At 40.5% G+C, this 14,001-nt stretch overlaps 1 protein-coding gene across 2 annotated transcripts in view; it reads right to left on the minus strand.

Moving 5' to 3' along the window:
- lrrc1 (leucine rich repeat containing 1) overlaps positions 1-14,001 on the minus strand; it is a 156,734-nt gene that overhangs the window by 16,766 nt on the left and 125,967 nt on the right. For both annotated transcript variants that reach the window (XM_020528127.2, XM_048597478.1), the window contains exons 11-12: positions 3,055-3,170; positions 787-959 (exon numbers count right to left, since the gene is read on the minus strand). In XM_020528127.2, coding sequence (XP_020383716.1) covers positions 787-959; positions 3,055-3,170 — 289 coding nt within the window. The remainder of the gene's footprint in view (positions 1-786; positions 960-3,054; positions 3,171-14,001) is intronic.

Genomic DNA, 14,001 nt, shown 5'->3' on the forward strand with positions numbered 1-14,001 from the left:
GATGAAATCAGAATTCTGTAGTCATGCCACAGTCAGGAATGTCAGTGGTTAATTGAACAACTATTGGGATGTTCCACAAACATTTCAGATAAGATGACTAGCAAAGGTCTTTCCCCTAAGCGGGGGAGTTCAAAACCACACAGCATATTTTTAAGTTGAGAAGAGAAAGTTTTAGGGAGGACATGAGGAGCAACCTTTTTTTTAAACAGAGTGTGGTTCATGTGTGGAATGAACTGCCAGGGGAAGTGGTGGATGCGGGTACAATTACAACATTTCAAAGACATTTGGATAAGTACATAAATAGGAAAGGTTTGGAGGGATATAGGCCAAACACAAGCAAATGGGACGAGTTTAGTTTAGGAAATTCGGTCGGCATGGACAAGTTGGACCAAAGGGTTTGGTTTCATATTGTATTACTCAATGACTCTCTAAGTGATACTTCCTAAGTAGTTCAACTATGTACAATGTATTTGGATTACTCATGGACATTTTCCCTGACACTTTATTTATCCAATCTAAGAAATTAGTCATTATTTTTCAACAACGTCACAGACAAAGGAAAAGCAGGGGAAAGTCGAGCAAGAATGATGCAGACTTTGAAATAAATTACTGAATAAGTGGAAAGAGGAAATGTTTACATATAAAATCAAATATAAGAACAATCCCCCAGCTGCAAGTAGGCTAAATTTTACATAAAATCAATAGGCATGTATCATTCCTCTAAAAAACCCTTCTAATTATCCTTTTTTTGACTAGATTACTGTATACTGGTGGCAGATACTGTACCATAGTTGTTCTGTTCAGAAGGCAGTTGAGGAAGCAACACACAGGTCAGAACCTTTTCCCTTGTTTCAACATCGATGTCAGTCTGGAAAGTTAGAAGAGGCTGTGACTGGTTTTCAGACAACCAAAGGGCCTTCAGTTTCAAGCTGGTCATTGATAATGGCAAATATTTCAACCTGTGTTGAAGAAAATGGCAAGAGTTTTTGCAAAAAAGTGAAGATAGAGAAAGATCATTAAATGGTTTAACCACAGTAGGGTGCAGACTTGGGTACTCATTCCAGGAGGAAATCACTGAACATTCAGTACTGTAAGCAACAACAGCTGATGTTTCTTCCTTCCAGAAATTTGCTAAGGCTACACAGGCTATGGTGACACAGGGCTGGACCTTACAGCATTTTCACCAACATTTTGAAAGCAAGGGTAAGAGATCTCATAAAACGCAACATTGAGCCTTCCCACTATCTTCCTCCTGCCCCCACCCGTCTCCAATTTTACAACTCGGACAGAGAAGTGATAGTTTTCGGCAGATTACCTGCACTTAAGCTAATGTCATCTTTAAGTGTTCATGTAATTGGCATTTGTTGGCCATCCAAGGGCCTCATTCCATCATTATTTTACCCCCAACAGGAAGAGACTTACACCAGGCAGCTATCCCAGCAACTTTTGTGTCCAGCAAGGGATCACCTTCATCCAATTAAGCTTATGAGCATGAAGGTCATTCCTTTTCACTCACCACTGGTGACTCAAAACCAGCCTTTCACTCTCCCTATCCCCACGCTATGGTCTGCCAGCCAGACCCAATCATTCCGGGAAATTAGCTTGAAGTCCAGCTCCATAACATCCTAGTTTGGAGAATGCCTATAGTCGCAGCAGTGGCTGCGACATGAAACTGGCATTGCCAGGACTAAAGAGACACAGGCCATTTTGTCTAGCAGCTCCTCTCCATCTCGGGGTAAGAGTCTTCACTTTAGGCAATGAACTCTGCTTGCAATGTTAACTGGCTGTAGAAGAGCTGGCTTTTTGGTGGATTCTTGGCCAACCTTTGTTTTAGTCATGGCTACAGCGTACTGTAAAACTGTATCCTGTAAAATCCATCCTATAATCTGAAAATTCAGCCTAATCTATGATTAATTTGGTCTACTGACCACTAATACTCTCAGTTCTGATTATGCAATGACTTGGACCTTAAGCAACGATTCGATTTTTCTTTAAAGAAAAACGTAAATTCATCAAAGCTTTCAGGATTCTTAACTAATTACATATTCCAGGTAATCATTAATGGCAGAAATACACACATTACATCTATTCACGATTTATCATCCGAGTCATCATACATGTTTATCTTAAGGGAGATTTAGTATGTCTGGATTTTGATGGGTGATGGACAGGCCAGCTCTCTCCATTCATCCAACAGCCTCTAGTGCACTTCTTTTTGGAGGAAGTAAGCTGGGAAGAATGCAGAAGTACAATGAATCTGTAGGAAGAGAAACCATGGCTTGGTTTCCACGCTCAATGCAACACCCACATTATCATTCAGCTTAGCAAATGCCTCATAGCTGCTTTGTCCACATTTACTGAAGGAAGATGTTCCATTACAGCAGCTTCTTATTGAAGGGTTCTTGCAATTCTTGTTGGGAACAGGTCAAGCAGTGGCATTTCAAAGGCAAGGTGAGGGTCTGCGTGATCTCCAAGTAGATGGACTGGAGAGCAATATGACCAGAATGTCTGCAATACAATAGTTTAGGTTGTAGTTTGTCCAGGGTTTTGTGCATTCAAAGGGTTTATACAAGATTCCCAACTCCACACATTAGGCTGCAAATTAAATTAATGCCAGTCATTTTCTAACATTATCAGGTAGCTTTGGTTGCTGCAGTTTTTATCAAGGAAAATTATTGGAGTAAAGAGGGTTTGTTGGCAGGATAGTTTGATTAATGGTTATTTTCTACTGGATTTTCAGGAAAACTACTTGACTTTGAAGTAATAATGATCATTTCAGAATTAACATTCACATTCATTAAGGCAAGAAATGTATTTTTGAATTTCTCAGGTACTGCACATTATCTAAAAATTAAGTTCAAAGCAACTTATTTTATGTTTACATACGTGCACTTCTAAACCTTTTCTAAATTGACACAAACCATTTGTATCACTGTCATTTTGCTGTTCAAACATGCATCTAAATTTTTGACTACTATTGTCAACTCTAATAACTTTCTGTAATGTAATTAAGCATGTTAAAAATATACACCTCCACCCTCCCAATATACCTACCTGTTTCCAGCTAGGTCTAGCACATGGAGTTCAGTTGCCTGCGAAATTTCTGGCGGAATTCTGGTTAATCTGTTATCACGTAGACTGAAGACATTAAGGCAACAGCAGCCACCAATCTGCATTTGAAAATAAGGGCTTAGAAAAGTTACCATTTCTTCTACTGTCTCGATGGATTACAATCTACCTTCTTTAACACAATCCAAATGCAGAATTTTCAATGTATTACTACTCATATTAGATGCAAATGCCTGTGTGTAATAACCAACATCAATTATTGAACATTAACTAACGACTAGCTCAGATTCTGTGGTCAGTGAAGTAGTGCAAAAACTGGTCACTGATTTCAAAAAGGCTGTCTCCAAAGATCTACCATCTATGTGGCATGAATTATCCCTTTCACAATGCAAATTTAAATTTAGCACCAATTCAGAGGGCTATCGAAGCAACCAGGGGACAGGCAAAGTCATCAAGCAGAATAAGCAGCCAGTCACAGTGAAGTATTCTCACATGCAGCTAGCCAGGAAGTAAAATGCACTTTCCCAGAGAGCCAAACACATGGGATTAAGGAAGCACTTGAAATATCACAAATCCAATAAAACTTTCAAGCATGACTTTGTCATATCATGTAGAAGTTGGAATTCCCAAATTGAAATTTAGTTTTGCAGAGTGAACAAGCTGATTAACAGCAATTACAAATTCAGTGCATTATTAGAAACCCAGTTACATCACATTTAAAAAGATATAATTTTTGCAATGAGATGCATAATTTAAAAGGGCAATTTTTTATCAGTTCAGTGATTTCTGCTTACTTGCAGCCTCAATAGCACATAATGTAGAGAAGTCAGAGGGAGACAGAGTTTTAACAGCACCAAAAGGGTCCCTCCACCCTTCCTGTTGATGCCAGTCATCAAGGATCTATTTATTTTAATCCCAATTCCAACACTTGGCCCATAGCCTTGTATTCTATGACATTTCAATTGCTCATCCAAAATATTCTTAAGTGTCTTGACAGCTCCTGCCTCTTCAACCTTTTAAACAGTAAGTTCTAGATACACAAACCTCTGGGTAAGAATATTTTTTTCAAATTCCTTCTAAACTTCCTGCTCCTTAAGTTAACCACTCCTCTCTGGTTAATAAGCCCTCTAGTAAAAGAAAAAAATCTCCCTATCTATACCCCTCAGACCTTTGTACATCTTAGTCAGTCAATTTGTCCTGGATGGTGTCAACCTTCATGATGTTGTGGTTGCACTCATCCAAGCAAGTGTAGAGTATTCCATCACACTCCTGACTTGTTGATGGTGGAAAGGTTTTCAGGAGTCAGGAGAGGAGTTACTCGCTGCAGTATTCCTAGCCTCCGAACTGTTCTTGTAGCCACTGCATTTATGTGGTGTGAGTCCAGTTGAGCTTCTGATCAATGATAACTCCCAGGATGTTGATAGTGGAGGATTCAGTGATGATAACACCATTGAATGTCATGGGGCGGTGGTTAGATTGTCTCTTACTGGTGATGGTCATAGCCTGGCATTTGTGTGCGTGAATGTCATTTGCCAATTGTCAGCCCGAGCTTGGATATTGTCCAGATCTTGCTGCATTTGAACATGGACTGCTTCAGTATCTGAGGTGTCGCGAATGGTGCTGAACATCGTGCAATTAATGGCGAACATCCCCACTTCTGACCTTATGATGGAGAGAAGGTCATTAATGAAGCAGTTGAAGATGGTTGGGCCTATGACACTACCCTGACGAACTCCTGCAGAGATGTCCTGGAGCTGAGATGACTGGCCTCCAACAACAACAACCATCTTCCTAGTGTCAGGTATGACTCGAACTACCAGAGAGTTTGCCCCTGATACCCGTTGATTCCAGTTTTGCTAGAGCTCCTTAATGTCACACTTGGTCGAATGCAGCCTTGACGTCAAGGACTGTCACTCTCACCTAACCTCTGGAATTCAGTTCCTTTGTCCATGGTTGAACCAAGACTGTAATGAAATCAGGAGCTGAGTGGCCCTGACAGAACTCAAACTGGGTGTCACTGAGCAGGTTACTGCTGAACAGGTGCTGTTTGATAGCACTGTTGATGACGCCTTCCATCACTTTACTGATGATCGAGAGTAGACTGATGGGGCAGTAATTGACTGGGTTGGATGTATCCTACTTTTATGTACAGGACATACTTGGGCAATTTTCCACATTATCGAGAATGCATGTGGTGTTGCCAGTGTTGTAACTGTACTGGAATAACTTGGCTCGGGGCACAGCGAGTTCTGGCACACAAGTCTCCGGTACTATTGTCAGAATGTTGTCAAGGCCCATAGCCTTTGCAGTATCCACTCTAAGCTCTTCACATCACATGGATTGAATCGAATTGGCTGAAGACTGATATCTGTAATGCTGGGGACCACTGAAGGAGACGGAGATGGATCTTCCACTCGGCATTTCTGGTTGAAGATTGCTGCGAAAACTTCAGCCTTATCTTTTGCACTGATGTGCTGGGCTCTTCCATCATTGAGGATAGGGATTTTGTGCAGCCTCCTCCTCCGGTGAGTTGTTTAATTGTCCACCACCATTCCTGACTTGATGTGGCAGGACTGCAGAGCTTAGATCTAATCCGTTGGTTGTTGGATCACTTAGCTCTGTCTATCACTTGCTGCTTATGCTGTTGGCATGCAAATAGTCCTGTTTGGTGGCTTTACCAGGTCAATACCTCACCTTCAGGTATGCCTAGTGCTATTCCTGGCATGCCCTCCTGCACTCCCCATTGAACCAGAGTTGACCCCTGGCTTGATGGTAATGGTTGAGTGGGGATATGCTGAGCCATGAGGTAACAGAATGTGCTGGAGTACAATTCTGCTGCTGTTGATGGCCCACCATGCCTCATGGATACCCAGTCTTGGGTTGCTAGATCTGTTCAACGTCTGTCTCATTTGGCACGGTATAAGTACCACACAACATGACGGAGGTTAATTTCAATACGAAGGTGGGATTTGATCTTCACGAGGACTGTGTGGTGGTCGCTCTTACTGATACTGTCATGGACAGATGCATCTGCAGCTGGCAGATTGGTAAGGATGAGGTCAAGTATGTTTTCCCCACTTGTTGGTTCCCTCATTACCTGCTACAGACCCAGTCTAGCAGCTAATGTCCTTTAGGACCCGACCAGCTCGATCAGTGGTACTGCTGCCAAGCCACACTTAGTGGTGGACATGAAAATCCCCCACCCCCAGAGCACATTTTGTGCCCTTGCCATCCTCAGTGCCTCATCTAAGTGTTGCTCAACATGGAGAATTACTGATTCATTAGCTGAGGGAGGACGACACGTGGTAATCAGCAGGAGGTTTCCTTGCCCATGTTTAACCTGAAGCCACAAGACTTAATGGGGTCCACAGTCAATGTTGAGGACTCTTAAAGCAACACTCTCCTAACTGTACACCACTGTGCCGCCGTCTCTGCTGTGTCTGTTCTGCTGGTAAAACACTGTCTGTAACGTATGGTTCTGTGAGTATAACAATACCAGGCCGTTGCTTGACTGATCAGTGAGACAGTTCTCCCAATTTTGGTACTACGTCAGTGAGGAGGACTTTGCAGAGTCGACAGAGCTGTTTCTGCTGTTGTCTTTTCCGGTGCCTCGGTCAATGCCAGATGATCCATCCAGTTTCACTTCTTTGAGACTTTGTACTGACTGAATGGCTTGCGAGGCCATTTCAGAGGGCAGTTGAGAGTCAACCAAATTGCTGTAGGTCTGCGGTCACATGTAGGCAAGACCAGGTGAGGTTGGCAGATTTCCTTCCCTGAAGGACATTCATAAACCAGATGGTTTTTCCAACAATGGACAATGATTTCATTGGTCATCAATACATTGGGATTCGAACCTGGATCCCCCAGAACATTATCTGGGTCTCTGGATTAATAGTCCAATGATAATACGACTAGGCCATCACCTTCCCTTCACTTGACCACTTAACAGTCTTTCATGGATTAATGGACTTGTACATCAGGGTCCAACTGGTCCTAAGTACTTCCCAAGTCCTACCATTCAATGCATCACCTCACTTTTCAGAATGAAATGCAATTTGTCACTGTTTAGCCCATCTGACTAGCCCATCTACACCGGCCTCTGGTCTTTGGCTTTCCTCCTCGCTAATTACCACATCACCAATTTTTATGTCTTCTGCAAACTTACTGATCTTACCTTCTATATTAAAGGCTAGAAAATAAACGTACACAATAAATAGCAAAGAACCCAGCACTCAATCCTGCAGTATGCCAATGGACATGAGCTTCTAGTCACAAAAACACTCTTCAACCATTATTCTCTGCTTACTGCCATTATGCTAATTTTGGATTCAATTTGCCAAATTGCCCTGGATCCCATGGGCTCTTCCCATCTTAACTAGCCTGCCATGGGAGACCTTGTAAAAATCCTTATTGAAGTCCATGTAGACTACGTCAAATGCATTACCTGTTTGTACACACCTAGTCACCTCACTGAAGAATTCAATTAAATTTGTAAATGTACTATCAGTGTCAGCAATTTTTGGATTTTCACATGTAACCTTTCATAGTTACTCCAGAGGTTGCCGTCAGTTGCAGAAGAACAACAATGGTGGACGGTAGCAGTTTTACATTCATTATTGCCAAGAAATCAAAACCAATTATGACATAGATCCTGCTAAGACAAGTCATTAGTGGGCATCATTGAAGGCTTCTTTTTCCACTCTTCAGCTCAAAACATATTTTGCAAAACATATTTACTTTAAGTGCACACTGATAATGGTAAAGTAGGGAAATTATGCACCCTCAGTGAAACCAAAGCCCAGTCAACTCCTTAACCACTGAGATTTAATAGGTGAGGAAGAAACAAGAACAAAATAGAAGGAAATAGAGAATAAATTAGAGCTGCATCAGATACAAAAGGAGGAAAAGAGAAGAAAGATTGGATTAGGAGAGCACAGAAAGGAAAAGAAAGTTTTATCTTAAAATCATCAAATGACAATTCAGGAAAAGTAGTAAAAGGTTTAAACTGTTGTGTCTCTGGTCCAGAGTTCCTCTGACATGGCACTAGCAATTTTTATATTGATAAGCTGCTACATTACAGTTAAATTTCAGCCCTAGCTTCCACCACTAAGTTTAATGAGAAGTCAAGAACAAATCCATATCATTTGTTGGAAAAATAATGAATGAGAAGGCCAAGGGAGGAAACCTTTTGTGTGTGTAGCAAACGGTGAAGAAATGTAAATCAACCAACAAGTTCATGAGGCTTGCAATTCATTGTGCATCTTTTTAACTCTTTGAACTTGCTAAACCAATTTATGTATTAATAGCAGCATGCATGATTAACCTGCTATCATTTTTCCAGCAAGACCTGCCTACAGTATAAAAACGGGGAGAGGAGTTTGGATTGACTGAGGTGGTGTTGAGTGACAGAACAGATTACAGTTCCTTCTCCAGTCTCCTCCACCTGCCAACAATACTCCATTTTATAGCAAACAAAAATTATTGAAGCTTTTGAGACTACATTAAGCAAATATTTTCCTAAGGCTCTCTATCCACTGTCAGCCATGTTCTGCTGCATTCTGTGCGCCATCTTCCGTTTAGTAATGGGCAGCCCGTTGGTCATTTTGTGCTACTTAACGAAGGGCAGGCCTAACACTAACCAAACCCCTAAGATATCATAATCATTCAACTAAATCTTGTTGAAAAATGAGCAAATAGAGAATTTATAAATGCTGTAATGCTAATTTTGAATGTAAAAACTTGAAACTTAAATCAAAAATCCTGTAAACAGATAAGTTAGAAAGTGATTGAACTTCATATTTCTGAATATCAGGATTAAAATATCTTTACAAATACTGTCAGCAATTTATTGTAAAAAGCCGTCAACTTGAACAGTCTGAAGAAATATTGCAGCATTCTAAAGTAACTGTGACTAGTGTGGCTATCAAAGTAATTACAAGTTTAATCTTTACAATAATCATCATCTGAATTGAAACAATTCTTTTTAAAAAAAGAATTAGTTTCTTGTTTTTACTCTTCCTCAGTCCTTTTCTCATCCAGCACCCCATTAAACCAGCAACTAGCATCCGTATTTTCCTAATAATACCAATATTGACCAAAATATGTTTGGTTTTAGAGATATTTGCACTTCCCATCCCCCAACATGGTGCTCCCAATGACAAAACAATCAAAATTGGTAACTTATCATTGAGGAAGTGAGCACATACAATATGGCACACTCATAGAAATGAACATGCCAGGTCTGGCAAGACAGGGTGAAATGGTGAGCACGAAAACTAGAAGTGCATCAGAACATGCTGTCCTCTCATGTAATAACAACTGTTGATGGAGCAGTGTTAGAAACTGTATGAGAAACAAGTCACCTTATACCAATCTCCCAATTAGAGGCTACCATGAAAGTGGAAAAGTATGGCCACAGCTGAAATTAGTGTGCATTTCTCAACTAATGGTGAATTGCTCTGTATCTGCAAAAAAATGAGGGGTCTGACTGTTCAGTATCACTAATTATTTAGGATTGATACTTCAAATATGTAGGAAAGGTCAGGCCTTTGTTTTCGCGTAGTGGTGGACTAGACTGCAGGAAATTGCATGGACAAGAATAAGAGAGCTCAGTTAATTTGAGCAGAAAGTTATATTTGACTTGTATTGAAATTAAAATGTTAACTTTATGCTAGGCTCTTAACCAGAACAGAAAACTCTATGTTCAATTTATTATAAATACACTTTCTAAGAAACTTTCTCAACCAGCTGAATACTTGTATTAATCACAATTGAATTGTTTTTATTACTATTTAGCAAATGCAAATCACTGGAGCTAAGCAATAAACCTAATAAACCTAGTCTGCAACTTACTCTATAGAGGAGATACTCCTCGGTAACGCATGGCATCTATTGGATTTCTTCACAAGTACAGTTTGGTTGCTCAGGTGACCTGGTTTGACCTGAACCTGCATGGCAAGAGCCACACTCGGTATGGTAATTCAAAGCCTGCCAATCGACAGATGGAGTTTGTCATAATAGACTTGTTTGTGACTTCCTGGATTTCCAATTCCTTGAGGCAAAGGATATCTGCTGGTGGATCTTGATCAGGAAGGTTGCTCCATATGGGAGACAGAGAGGGAAGCCAAGAAACAGGTGGTTTGAACAAGTCAACATGGAGAAGGTGTACTGAAACTAGTTGAAAGGAAGCATTTAAATAAAAAGATACACCTCGGATGTGAGTTTGTCAGTAAGTTAACAGAAAAAGCCAACTGTACAAATCCCTCATTAGCCATCATATACCCAAATATCATAACCAGATACAAATCTGAGAACATATTGAACAAAATGCAATAGTTTTTAAGAAGAATAACTTTTCTCCCCCCAATTAATTACTGGGAAGCCTGAGGCCATTGTCATTGGTGTTGTCTTTACAAATCCTTTTCACTGTCAACCACTTGTAATCCCCTAATTCGCTTTGACAAAGAAAGGCCATCTACAACCTTGGTGATGTATGTGACCCCTGAATCAGGTTTTCCATCGCATATCTGTATCACCAAAATTATATAAAGGAATAACAGAACTGCAAGCACACGGAATAAAGTTGCAGCATTGTTTGAGAGGTAGGAGATAGGGAACAGGGATAAGGGAAAATTGCTTCTTGCCTTTATCATTTCTCAAGACTTCTGGAACTGTTTCCACAACCTAGTTTCCTGAGCATGGATCAACTCTCTTCACTATGATAAAACCATATCAGAGCTAGCCCACACCACCATCTCAACTTTTCCTACTTTCCTGACATTCTTAAACATCCTGTATCTTCAATATTCAGGTACTTATCTATGACGTCCAGTAGTCACAACTCTAATAGCAACCAATTTATTTCTTTCCAATTTATTTCTACTTGCATTTAGTTCATCTGTTTTGTCGTGAATGCTACCAGCTTTCAGTTATAGAGACTTTAGTTTTATCATTTTATTCTTTTTGTGAACTCTAACGTCATGTTGATTTAATCTTAGATTTACATTGTCCACCCCTTCCTGTCATGGCTTATTAATCTAATAATACCTTCCTCTTTTGCCTTGCTTCTACGTACTTTGTTTTACTGCACCTTCCAAAACTTGGTCCCTTTCTCCCATTATTTAGTTTTAAATCCTCTCCAGTTACCTAGTTATGCAGTTTACAAACACAGTCCAGCATGATTCAGACTGGGAATGATCCAAAAGCATAGATCCCACTGTCCCCAATACTGGTTCTAATGCCCCATAAACCTGAACCCATTTCACCCATACCAATCTTGGAGCCACTTATAATTCCCTAATCTGATTTGTCCTATACCAATTTGCACATGGCTCATCATAATCCAGAGATTATGGCCTTTGAAGTTCTACTTCTTAATTAGCTGCCAAGGTCCTCAGATTAACTATGCAGAACCTCCTCCTTTGTCCTCTCTATGTCATTGCTATCTATATGGATAATGACAACTAGAACAAAAACAAAAAATGCTGGACAAGCCCAACATGTCTCGCAGCATCTAGAGAGAAAAGCAGAGTTAACATTTTGAATCCATTTTGACTCCTCTTCTGAGCTGAAATGGGTTAGAAATTGTGTTGTTTATACTTTTGTGAGAGGCAGAGCCAGGGAACAGGTAATACAGAAGCCCACTGCTAATGCCAAAGGATCTGCTCACTGGGGTGGAAGAGAACTAGAGATGTAAAATGGGTGTAAATTAAGATATGGAAGGGTGAAAATTAGTTCTTCACAATGACTGGATTCTCCCCCTCCCATTATAAGTTCCTCTCCAGCCCTGAGCTGATGCGTCAAATCTGGGCACTGGATATGTAAGATAACAGTCTGGAATCTCACTCTTTTGCTGCAGGGAATAGTGTGAATCCCCCTGACTACTGACATTAGATTCTTTTTCGCTCATTTGGAATAGTGCACACAATTCTGGTCACCATACTACCAGAAGAATGTGGAGGCTTTGCAGAAGCTACAGAAAAAGGTTTACCAGGATGTTGCCTGGTTTGGTGGACATTAGCTATAAAGAGAGATTGGACAAATTCAGTTTGTTTTTACTTGAACTTCAGAGGACAGGGGAAGACCTGATACATTTATGAGAGGCATTGATAAAATGGATAGAGTCTTTTTCCAGGATAGAGATGTCAGTTACTAGGGGAGATAGGTTTAAAGTAAAAAGGGGGATGTTTAAAAAAAGATGTGTGAGGCAAACTGTTTTATACAGTGGGGTGGTAAGTGCCTGGAATGCATTCCTAGAGGTGGTGGAGACAGATACAATACCAAGTTAAAGAGGGATCTGGACAGATGAAGGGAATAGGCAGGGAACAGAGGGATACGGGCCATATAGAGGCAAAAGGATTTTAGTTTAGAAAGGCGTCATGTGTCGACACAGACTCAGTGGGCCCAAGGGCCTGTTCCTGTGCTGTACGGTACTGTTCTTACTGCAGACATGTTTGCCTTTGCTAGAACTGGCATCCAGGAACTGCAACACGCTGTAACTGCCATCCTTAATGCTTTTGAGTTGCTATTAATTATTTTAATTTATTATATTTTTTTCAATATCTTAGATGATGCTGTTTGTCTCTAGCTGCTCCTTTCATCTAGTTTTCACTGATCTGACTCAACTGGATTAGCCATTTGTCAGCAGCTCTGACTGAACCAGATCATGCACCAATTGCGTCTACTACTCTATTCTTGTACCTGGAATGCAGAAGTGATTCTCAATTTCTTTTCTCCACTACATATTTAGGATAAAATGAAATGGGTATTTAAAACAAACGTTAGCTTCACTATAAACTCCCTAAACTAGCTCAAACATTTAAAATAGTTGAGGCTGTGGAATGAGCAAGTTACAAAGTGATGATCACATAAACGAATTAGGCTTGAAGAACCATTCAAACATAAATTCATGGTCTCACCAGGTTAATGAGTAAGAAACCCGAACATGCAATTGTCTTACATATTCTTACATCAAATCCCATCAGTATTCAGCTAGCAAATCAATATTTACTTTATCCCAGCTTGATTTCATGTTAAGAGGAAAAAAACCGCTATGTTCTAACTCATTATTCACATCAATGTGTCACAAACATTCCAATACGAAAATCTCATCGCATGAATTTGGAATAGTTTGGAACAGGAGGAGCCATTCAAGAGCTTGAGCCTGTTTTACCATTTAACTAGATCATGAGTGATCAGTATCTTAACTCTTGTCTATCCATCTGCATTTCAGAACTCTGAATGTTCCTACCTAACACAAAAATTTATCTATTTATATTTTGAAATTTGCAATTGAATGAGCCACAGCAACCTTATGAGGAAAGAGTTCCAGATTCCCAATAATGTGTTTGTGAAGAAGTGCATCCTGACATCACCTCTGGATCACAGAATCATAGAATCCCTACAGTGTGGAAACAGGCCCTTCGACCCAACAAGTCCACACTGACCCTCAGAGCATCCCACCCAGACCCATCCCCCTATATCCACCTAATCTACACATCCCTGAACACTATGGGCAATTTAGCATGGCCAATCCACCTAGCTTACATATCTTTGGACTGTGGGAGGAAACCCACGCAGACACGGGGAGAATGTGCAAACCACACACAGACAGTCGCCTGAGGGCGGAATCGAACCCGGGTTCCTGTTGCTGTGAGGCAACAGTGCTAACCACTGAGCCATTATGCCGCCCTAATAGCTGAGAGCTAAATTGCCCTCGACTCCCTCACCAGAGGACATAATTTACCTTTATGTACCCTACCAATTCAATTAATTATGTTGTCTTTGAACATAAATATATATTCAAATATCATTGTTACAGAGATAGTAGGAACTGCCGATGCTGGAGAATCTGAGATAACAAGGTGTAGAGCTGGATGAACACAGCAGGCCAAGCAGCATCAGAGGAGCAGGAAAGCTGACGTTTCGGGTCTA

Source organism: Rhincodon typus, chromosome 5 (assembly GCF_021869965.1).
Source record: "Rhincodon typus isolate 14 chromosome 5, sRhiTyp1.1, whole genome shotgun sequence".
NCBI lineage: Eukaryota > Metazoa > Chordata > Chondrichthyes > Orectolobiformes > Rhincodontidae > Rhincodon > Rhincodon typus.